The 11058-nt window shown below is 45.8% G+C and overlaps 1 protein-coding gene across 1 annotated transcript in view; it reads right to left on the bottom strand.

Annotated features, from left to right (window-relative positions):
* AKAP10 (A-kinase anchoring protein 10) overlaps positions 1–9576 on the bottom strand; it is a 31377-nt gene extending 21801 nt beyond the window's left edge. The window contains exon 1 of the mRNA XM_081890451.1: positions 9300–9576. Within this exon, the coding sequence (XP_081746577.1) occupies positions 9300–9321 (22 nt within the window). The 5' untranslated portion in view covers positions 9322–9576. The remainder of the gene's footprint in view (positions 1–9299) is intronic.
* Between the last annotated feature and the right edge of the window lie 1482 nt (positions 9577–11058).

Genomic DNA, 11058 nt, shown 5'->3' on the forward strand with positions numbered 1-11058 from the left:
CCTAGTTACCTGGAGGGGTCTGATAATCACCACAGGCTACCAGACAAACTGTGTTAGAAACTGAGATATGGAAGCTAGGAGCTAAATGGCACCTTAAACCGAGGTTATGGGCACAACAACGGAATGTGTAGGCATGTTTTTTTAGAACAAGAATACAAAGCTGAAAATGAATGAACTGCAGCTAAAATATTTTGTTCATTTTTCACATGGTCTAGTCCTTCCCCAGTCCAGCCCCCTAATATTCTTAAGAGGGTCTCTTCTCCAGTCTTCAGAGAGCAGCTGGAAGTGGGGAGGCAGAAAAAGGTCCTCCTTTCCTTCCACTCTGCAGTTTTAATCTGAAATCTTAGGCACAGTACTGTACCCAGAGCTCAGAAACTGTTCGCGCTAATGAAATTCCCTGTCACAAAATGTGCCTAGAACAATGGGAGTTTCGAATACTGCAGACAAGGGACTGTTGGTGAGCCTCGTGTTACGAGGGGAAGGCAAATAACTTGATACGGACCTGCAGTTTTCACTGGCAGACTCATTTTGAGTGTGGTATTTCAGCAGCATGGCAATCTCTTACCAGGCTGAATTCATTAAGTGAAGGAGTAAGCATACTTGTGAATCCCGCAGACTCCTTTGTAGGCTAGCCTCCCCTGACCTGGTGCCCTCCAGATGTTTTGAACTATAACTCCCATCGGCCTGGTTGGGGCTGAAGGGAGTTGTTGCCCTAAATATTCGGTTTGATCAGCTGGCCTCAGAAACGCACATTGTGGTTATTTGGAAATATCTTCCAGACTTCATGCCCTGGAAATATCACATGACTGGCAGAATCCGAGACCAGGGAGAAGAGTCGGCGGAAGAAGATTGGAAGAAATTTAAAGACTATCTACAGAAATATTGTAAAATTAATGAATGTTAGAATGAAGTTGGATAGAAATTAAGTGGTTTCCAGCTGTAATGCTTTAAGAGAATATGAAAAAAGGCTTAGAAACAGGTAAAATTTAATGGTAAGGATTTGCTGAACTAACAATCTGAATTGGAATACAAAAAAGGGAGGTATGAGGAGGTCCGGGAAACAATCTAAAGGAAAATAAGTAATGGAAAATCTGTGTGTTTTAAATTATTTTTATTTTTGTATTTTTGTTACTTTTTCTTTTTCTTTTTATTGTATTATTATTAAAATTCTTAATAAGTATTCTATATAAAAAAAGGAAATATCACATGTTTGGCCCTTGGCAATCAGCAGCATCACAGGAAATACGCAAAAGGCCTCTCTGGCCTCAGTGCATTTACACCTCCACACTATCTTGTGAATTCCACTTGTTAAAATAACTGGAATGCTTGTTCATCTAGCAGGCAGCTTACTCACTCTCTTGATTCTCAGTGGCCCAGTTTGGGAAGCTGCAACCTCCCACCAAAAGAGGACAAGCAAGGCTGACAGGCGCATCCTTGCTGTATGAAACGCAGCGCTTTCACAGGGCTTTGCATAATTCATTGGTAAGCGCAGACTTGTACAGCCGGCTTAAAGGAGGAGGCCGATCTAGGGAATAGATTTTGCAAGTATGCATGAAATTCAAAACATTTACCGCCACTCAGGCCAAGTTTGAACTAGGTGCCATTCAGTGGAAGGACTGCATTTCCATCAACTTCCTTTAACTGCAGTGGTTGTTTCAGATTGCCTTCAAAGGGTGATCTGAAACAAACACCAGGAGAACCAGTGTGATGTAGTGTTTAAGACCTGGGTTCAAATCCTCACTAAGCCATGAAGCTCACTGGTGTGACCTTGGGCAGCTCATTTTCTCTCTCAGCCTGACCAACCTCACAGGGCTGTTGTGAGGATGAAAGAGGAGGAAGGGGGCTGCTTTATACTGATTTGGATCACTGGCCTACTTAGCACAGCACTGTCTGCACTGAACGGCAGTGGCTCTCCAGGGTCTCAGGCAGAGGAGTCTTTCCCGGCTTAAACTGGACATACTGGAAATGGTATTCAGAATCTTCTTCATGCAAAGCAAATGCATTAATTATCACTTATCAGACTTGTTAGTCACTTGTTACCCAACCATCTCCGAGTGACTTACAACACATTTAGGAACATAAACACACCATCCCATTGAAAGAATTCATACAAAACACCTACAGTTCATATTATATTTACACAGAAAATGCACAGACAAATAAAGAACAGCACACAACATCATCTCTGTCCGTCAAAAGCCTTGGAAAATAGGTAAGCATTTATTTGCCTGGTGCCAAAAATCTCTCAATGGAAATACGAGGCAGACCTCACAGGGGAGAGCGTTCCACAGATGGGAATAAGTCCTGCTTTTTGTCACCACCCTCTGAACCTCCTCAGCAAGAGCATCTAGAGAAAGGCCTCTGAAGATGATCAGAGGGTTCTGGTAGGTTCGTGACTGTGACCTAAACATTGCAGCCCCTTTTCTAAATGGACTTGCCAAGGCCCTGAACTTTCATCCAGAACATGCGCTCAGCTCCCCACCTTCTTTGATTTCCGTGGGCTGTTTCTTCCAATAACTGCTTGAAACAACTCAGTCAAGTGTGCATTTATTCCATCTGCATCCTGCTCCAATGGTAGCTTACATTATTGATTGATTGATTATTTATTCATTCGTTCATTAAATTCGTTAGTCACTTTATCTTGCCCATGGTTATAACCAAACAGCCAAACCAAACCAACAATAAACCTCACATGGTTTCCCTCCCGCTTTTCTGTCTTCAAAACAACCCTGCAAAGGTTGTTAAGACAGTGACTACCCAGCATCACCTAGTAAGTGCCATGGATGCGTAAGGATTCAAACTCGGGTCCTCCCACATCCCGAATACTATTCCACACTGGTTTTCTCCCTTGCTTCCGCTCTGGAGATGCTTCCACGTAACTTCCTTCTAACTGCTAACTTGGTGCCGGGAACACAAACTTCATTTACGTCACCAACTTAGCTTGCCTGCGTTTCTGGTTACACCTGAATATTACTGTTATCAGCGCCAGCCTCACGCACGAGGGAATTACTAAGCAGGAACACAGAGGTCAGTTACATTTCAACACAATAAAGATGGCACTGCAAGGAAACCTGGGAGTCATAGAACTAAGTTAAGACCATTAATTTGAAAGGGTTCACTCTATGACCCCTCTATCTTTTAGAATCATCAAATAAGGCACTGGCAGGGAACTGTTGCGAACCACCACTAGGTAGCCACAGACACTTGTTCTACAAAATCTCCATGTAGCATGAATGCCGGCTGTAGGCAGAAAATGTCTGCAAGCCTGGTTACCTGTGGTGGGTAGGAATTACTTCCAGGTGACCAGGCTGACAACGTGTGTTCTCTTCTCCCTCTCCTTTTATGCCGTTCATATCCAATAGGCATGTGGGAGCAGGAAGGATCTAAACGTCTCTGCAGGCCACCAAGCTTCATGGATTTATTAGCAAAGCTGGGTTGGCATGTTGGTCCCAAAGGAGATAGGAAGCTTAACTTTCCTGGGTGCGTCCCTAAAGCCACTAGGGTTGTGGAGCTACTAAGAGTTCCCACTGATTCAGAAAGTAATCTGAAGGCTCACTTCCTCGCAGATGTCCACAATGCAGTCAGCAGAATTTCTACTAGATTTAGCACAGCAGTATTACATCATACTGAAAACCAAAGGCTGCTTATAGATATACTTAGATAGACAAAGAATAGGTGGTCTTTTCTTTTACTGCTCACACATATCAGTGAAGAACCATTCAAGTTTCCAGGGTTTTTCAGCAATTTTCTGCTATAGATAGGGTAGTAGTGAAACTCAAAAATTGTAACACCTCCCAACTTAAAATCTCATTTTTGCACATAGGAAAACAAATGGACTGGGCTTCTTAATGCTCACTGAGCGTCACTTCCATAATCATCAGGCAGTTGGCATGCTTCCTTAGTTATTCCAGAATACAGATGTTCAAAACTTCACACAGTCACTTCTTTCTGGCTGCTGGTTTACATTTTTCAAAACCTAATTATCTGGAGAGGCTCAACCGATGCCAGTCTTGGAATCACTTCAGCACCAGGAAAAGGCCTTTTAAAGATCACTTAACCCTTTTTTTAAAAACTTATTTTAAATCTACGATTGTATTACTGTTGATCTTTCTATTTTAATTTTTATTGTTACTGTAAGCTGCTCAGAGAACATTGTTACTGGGCAGAATATAGATCATATATAAATTAAAAGAAAAGCAAAGTTTTTTTTTAAGCTCCTCAATCTAAGGCATCTCCTTACAATGCCTCACAGTTTTGAATTTTGCCAGCCCTGTTCTTTGTCTTCCAAAGTTTCCAGAAAAGCCCCAAATGGTACCTGGTAGTTACTGCCCAGCGTTTTTCCTCTGCTGATGCATTCCTAAAGGTAAAACAACTGTGTGATCAGGACAATTTTGGGTAACATGAACCTTACACGGAACTTCTCTCTATATCTTAACTTTAAAACTTCCTGCTTCTCTGCCCAGGAAAGGAAGTGGCATAACATGGTCACTATCAACCTGCCAGAGCAGTACTGATTTTTTGCCCCACCCTGTATTGTCCTCTGAGTTTCTCAGCCTGTAGAGGAGGTAAGGCTGGGTGACCTACCTGAAAGATTACTTAAAAAAAAAAAAAGGAAGTATCACAACTTATTCACCTTCTTTACAGAAGGGGTTTTCAACCAGTGTACTTTGGCACCCTGGGGTGCCTTGAATGATTGCCGGGGTGCTGCAAGCAACATTGGCCTCTGATCCTCTTTCTTTCCCTCCCTTCTCTGATGCCCTCTCGTGTCTCTGCCTCCCAAAGGCTTGCATAGCTTTTTGTTGCAGCAGCCCTAGCTATAAGCTCCCACAGGCCTCTGGAGCTGGCCTGTGGGTGCTGGTTGCCAGAAGTTGAGGCAGCCTCAGAGTAAGCAAGCAGGCGGGCGAGGGAGCCCAGCCAGCTAGACCACCAGCCCTTGCTATTAGGAATGGACAGACAAGTGGGAGGCTGGGCAGGCAGGTGGACAGACAGGCACCGTGCTGGCCTTTCTTGCACTTACTGTGTGCAAGGCCTGCCTGGGAGCTGAGTGCCCAGTGCTGAAGGGGAGCCTTTCCACCATGTAGGCCCGGCAGCACCCACCGCTGCCTCCTAAGGTGAGTACGGTCCTGGTCTCATGTTCACCTTGGGCCAGTCTCCATGGGGCACTAAGGCTGAGGGCATCCTCTTCCCAGGCCCCTGTGGGGCAGTGTGAGGAGACATCTCTCTTTGGGACGAGGGGGGGGGCTGCTCAGAGACAAGGGGTGGGGGCAGCAGCTGACTGAGGGTGTTCGGAAAGGCGTGAGAAGGGGTGTCACATGGTTGTATGCTTCCCTACATAAACAGAATGCCCATGCCTGATTCAAGCTAGTATAAGAAGAAGGGCTCTAGCTGAGCACTCCCCAAAATAGTGGTTTTCTACCTGGAGGGAACTTCTGACATGGAGACGCGGTCAAGCGCACCCCCCCCTTCCATACCCCTGCATTCTGAGGCAAGACAATCCCAAGACCGGCTGGCCGGCCAGTATAATACTTTTCAGAGGGTATCTTGGCTCCAAAATGCAGGTGGATCTGCATTGAAACTCCTGGCCAGCGTCAAGAAGTGTGTCTAAGAGTGGAGGAGGGTAGTTGGGGATGCCACCATTGCCAGCTGCCCACGAGGCAAACTTGTTTTGTCCCTGGGATGCCTTGTGTTTGGTTTTCTGCAGCGCCAGGTATTCAGGCTTTTGAGAGGCCTGCTGGTGGGAAACTGTGGCTGCCACCATGTGGGTCCCATGATTGTGTCCATCTCAAGTCTGTTGCCCCCTTTGTTATTGAGGATCCCAGCAATGCTTTCAAGTTCAGCGAGATTAACCCTGTTTAAAGGAAGGAAACATTGCTATGCAGATATTGTAGATCTTGTAGAGTCAGAGTAGGCACCTAAGCAAGGAGTGCCCTGACACCAAACTGCTCCCTTTGGGGAGGGGCAGGAAACATCTTTGAGCGTCTTCGAGTGACCAGCGGTCAAGGGCAAAGTCCTGTTGGTGGGCTAGATATGGTGTGCAAGCCTTATACTGTCTGTTTTGGGATTCCTAACTATCAGGGACCAAAAGTAGAACAGATGTCACACTGCTAACCTGAACCCCGGGACTGCTTCACTCCTCAAAACCTGATACAAAAGGTCTCAGTGGTGTTTCAGGAAAATACTTGAAGTTAGCAAAGTTCCAGAGTCTGGTGAAGGAAGATGAGCAACCATGAATTCCTTCCCCTCATTTCCCAGCACCATATTTAATCACAGTTTGAGCTAGTTAAAGAACCCTGCTTAATGTCCATGCCACTGCCACCCTTCAATACAGTAAAACGGCAAAAATTCACACCCAAGAGAGGAGGAGGTTTGACAGGAGGAAATGCCCAGCCTGTTCCCTTGTTAGCCCTGGTGAAAGGACAGGCTGTGTTACAGCCTATAGCTACCGGCCCCAGGGGTGGGAATTCCAGAACTGGGGAGCAGCTCCCAAGGCTGGGCTGGGTCACAAAATAGCTGTTTTCAGTACAGGGTTTGTGTGGTTAAGGAAAAGGCAACTTTAAATGAATCCATTGTACCGAAAGTTAGTGGGCGTATCAAGAGGCTGACTTTTACAAAAAGCCTTACACTTCAAAAGCAGTTGGACTGCTGCTTTATAACAGGGAAACAATCCCCAACAAAAGTCTAACTCTAAAACACACACGCACATAGAGGAACTGTCCATTATGTGACCTGCAATTTAATCAACACGATTCAGAAAATGGCAATAGGCACATTTTTATTATTTCCTTGTTCTATAATTGCTTCTCCTATTCTTTTTTTTGGGGGGGGGGGGATATGAGAGCTAGTCCCACATTCCTAGAATCAGATTTGTTTTTTATCCTGCCTCTCTCTTTCTCCAAACTATGAAAGATGCTTAATGAGCAGCAACTTCATTTTTAAAAAATGAAAATGTATTCATCACATTTCCATTGTACAATTCCTCCATGATGTCCAGGGCCATTCACAAACAAACAGACACCACCACTATGGCTGGTGAAGCAAAGCAATATTTTAAAGACTGAAATGCACTACAGGATGCTGAAGAATGAAAAGCATTTAGTAAAAACCTGACTCAGGAAGATGGGCTCATAAATGTTTCCTGTTAGAGAGTGTGTGACCCCACACAAGCTGACCAAAGCAGGTTAAAGGCCTTAAAAGCCACCACAATGTATACACTGCAACAGTTCATAAATTCTCTTTGCAAAAGAAGGACCAAACAGCAGAGAGCAAGCCCTCACCATCAATATGTCAGCAACATCCCTGCCTCATACCGTAGAAGCTCTGTCCCCTAAATTTCCCTTAGAAAGGACTCCGGCCTTTTTGCTTCAAGGGTGCTTGGGTCTATTTTAACAAGACAGGCAAACAGAATATGTACATCTCAAGTTACACTATATACTTTACGTAATATGGAAACGTTTCTCCAAAGGTTGCAAATTTTTTGTTTTTGTTTAACGGCTCACTATTGAACTTGAAAATATTGTGTGCATATCACTTTGAAAAATCTCTTGCCTTGGAAGTGCAAACTTATGCAATTGCAAATATCACTAAGTGAGGAGACGGCTGTGCTAGTCGTAGGGCGCTCACAGCCAAGCCTTTGAAGATCAGGCAATCACCCATTCAAGTCATGCAAACCCAAATTATTAGACCAAGGAATGCCTCAAAACAAGAGAGAAGCTGCATTCCCCAACACAAATGCAGCTATGTCAAATCTGCTGCCTTGGATTTTGAGCTTACAGGCTATGAAATCTGTAGGAATGGGTTCTACCTAAGGGAGAAGCAATCATAAAGCTGCTCCTTGTTTTATGGCTGTTTGCTATCGTGATTCATTGAATATAATTCTTGCAGGCTTGGCTGCTGTTCATTATTCTAGTAGTAGAAGGCTAGTAGTCAGCAGATAGTTCAAGCCCACCAGCCCCTCGGTGGTCCAGGGGCACTGCAGCAAAAGCAGACGGCAGGCGCTGCCAAGAGGAACACCAAGGTGCTCAAGGACATTCACGTGAGCCTTCTTTGCACATGGCGCTGGGCGTGTTTGCAAATGACTTAGTGATAAAGGCAGAAGTTGAAGGGTCCTGCTCATTTAGAGGGAATTTCAAACTCTTTCAGATGCCTTTTCCCAGAAGCTTAGTTCACTCTCTTTTGACTGTCATGGCTGCTATTTCCTCTGTTTTTACACACTAACAAGTATGACAACCCATCACCCTGAAACCCCCACCTCGTCTTTACCTAGTCTCCTACTTGCCCAGTTTGTGTATTCCCCGTAATGCGGGTCCAGCAGAGATCCCCTACCCAACCACTATGAGCATTCACTCCCAATACTCCCAGACCACTGTCCCATTAGCGTCCTGGAACCCATTCCCAATCGCTACATTAATTCTGTTCCCCAAAATAGCCACCCTCCAACAAACTCACCACCTTACTTGTTCCTAAACCTTTTCATCCCTTCCCCGAGGCCTTTTATTCTCCATGCTCCCGATTCCCTTAAGACCCTCAAACAGCCCCCTTCGGCTGCCCCCTTCTGCCACCACCATCAGGCCTCAAACTTTCGCTGCTTCTGGTCCAGCCTATATTCAGAGACACCCCCCAAAAGCTCCCGAGCTTCTTCTGAAAACCCCTCCCCACCCTCGCTATCACCCCTAACCATTGGGCATGCTGGCTGCTGGGATGCTGGCCCAACATCATCTGGGGGGGCACTGTGTTGGCTAGCTCTCCCCCCCCCAAACACAGAGAGAAAGCAGGAACACCCACCTACCCCTTCACCCTCAAGAGCCCCCCTCAAAATCCCCCTCCCCCACCATCGCTATCACCCCTAACCATTGGGCATGCTGGCTGCTGGGATGCTGGCCCAACACCATCTGGGGGGCACCGTATTGGCTACCTCTTCCCCCCAAAAAACACAGAGAAAGCAGGAACACCCACCTACCCCTTCACCCTCAAGAGCCCCCCCTTCGAAGTCCCCCTCCCCCACTCCTCACACAACAAGGCAGCCCCCCCTTTCGCCCTTTTGCTTAGCTCCCCCCATTCAGAAACCCGGACTCCCCTTCTCCCTCAGGAACAGGCACCCCCCACCGCCCTTGAAACAAGCTTTCTTTTAATTAAGCCCCCCCTACACTAAGCCCCCCCAGAAAGACACACAGGCCCTCCCCCTCCCCCCAAAAGACGCCCCGCCCCTTTGACCTCCCGGCAACCCCTCCCCCACATTTCACCTCACACCACATCCAACCCGCCCCCCCCCCCAAACGGGCTTCTATATTATTATTTTTTACCTTTCCTCTTGAAGAAGGACATGGTGGCGGCGGCGGCGGCGCGGGGGCCGGGAGAGGGAGGCCCGGGCGGTCCCGTCTCCCTCTCAGGGCTCCTGAGGCAGCGCCTTCCTCCTGCTCCTCCCGCAACCGCCGCCGCCTCCCGCTCCCCACACGGCGGAAAAGGAGGCAGCCGCCATGTTGTCAACAACCGCCGCTGCCGCCGCCGCCGCGCAGGTTCTTTCTTCCGGGGGTCGAACGGTGAGGAAAGGCCTCGCGAGGCATCTCGGGAAATGTTCAGTGGCTGTTATTATTATTATTTATTTTTTAAAAAGTCAACGGTAACCGGCCGGCCTCTTGCCCTCAAGCGGCATGGCCGCATGGGCGTCGGGGAAGGGAAAGCGGCGAATCGAAGCGGCGGAAAGCGGGTTTTGATTGGAGGGTGTGCTCGAGGGGGCCATCTTGGACGAGGGCACGCCCCGCTGGGGGAGATCGGTAGCGCGGGGGCCATGTTGGAAGCGGGCAGGCCGTGCCGTGCCGAAGAGAGAGGCCATCTTGGGAGAGGGCAAGCTGTCTCTTTCGTCCCTCGCCACTCCGCAGCCATCTTGTGTAAGGGAACGGTCGTCGGCTAGGATGGGCCGTTCCTGGCTGGAAGTGATTCTGGTTCAGGCATATTGGTTAAGGGCAGCACCAGACCAACCACAATACCTCCTCTGCTAACGGAAAGGTATTGATATGAGAGAATCAATCAATACTGGGCATGATTATCTCTTTATGATGTATAATTATAGTATGTCATGTATATTATTTATTTATTCCTAATTTTTTACCTTGCTATTCCCCATTTAGGTCTCAGAGTGGCTTTCAATAATAAAATATAAAACATTTAAACTAATTTATTTTTTTAATAAAATTTATGCTCAGGAGGCCTTAATTCGCTGAAGCAGCGCTGGTGCTATCCTCTAGTTGAGGACATGCATGTTAATATGTCGGGCATTTTTAAAAATGATTTTTAAAAATTAATTTCCCAATATTTACCCTATTTTACCACAGTTTTGCCAATTATACAGATTCCAATTAATATCAAAATAATTCAAATTAATTCCAAATTTATACAGTTTAATCAAAGTGGTTTCCTGTGTTCCTTGATCAATGTTTTTTGTCCAGTTCTTATATTGCTGGGGTTCATATTTTTTATTGACATCAAATTACATTTCAGTTTTTAGCAATTACTATTTGTGTTAATACCGTCTCTAACTTTCCATAGGATTTCAAAGGAGGTGCTCTAATTATTTTCCTTTTCTCTGCATGTGTCAGTCTAACTATGTCCAATTATAAAGTCCCTGGCCTTTATCTGCTGTCTAGTCCCTGAAATTCCTGCAACTGCTGTTGTCTCTCAGTGTAGCTGGGTTGGGGCTATAACCATAAATAATTCTCAAAATATCTCATTAGCTCCTTCCCATCGTGCTCTCACCTTGCTTGGTGTTTCTGGACAACAACATACTCCACAGTCCATTCTTTCTCACTACTCAGTCAACAAATGTGTCCAACATTAAGACCGTTTGAGATGCCAAAATAATATATGACAAATTATTTTGACAATATATATAGATTGGTATCATCAAAAAAAATTGGACATCAAACAGGTTTCTTTAGTAATATTTATCATTTCTGACTACAACATAAACAACAATTTTGTACCAATGTACTTTTTCTCACCACAAACAATATGTACTAAGTTTATTGTAACCCTTCCAACAATTAGGTTGATATAGAGGAGTAG

This window comes from Podarcis melisellensis, assembly GCF_964234715.1.
Source record: "Podarcis melisellensis genome assembly, chromosome: 15".
NCBI classification, from domain to species: domain Eukaryota; kingdom Metazoa; phylum Chordata; class Lepidosauria; order Squamata; family Lacertidae; genus Podarcis; species Podarcis melisellensis.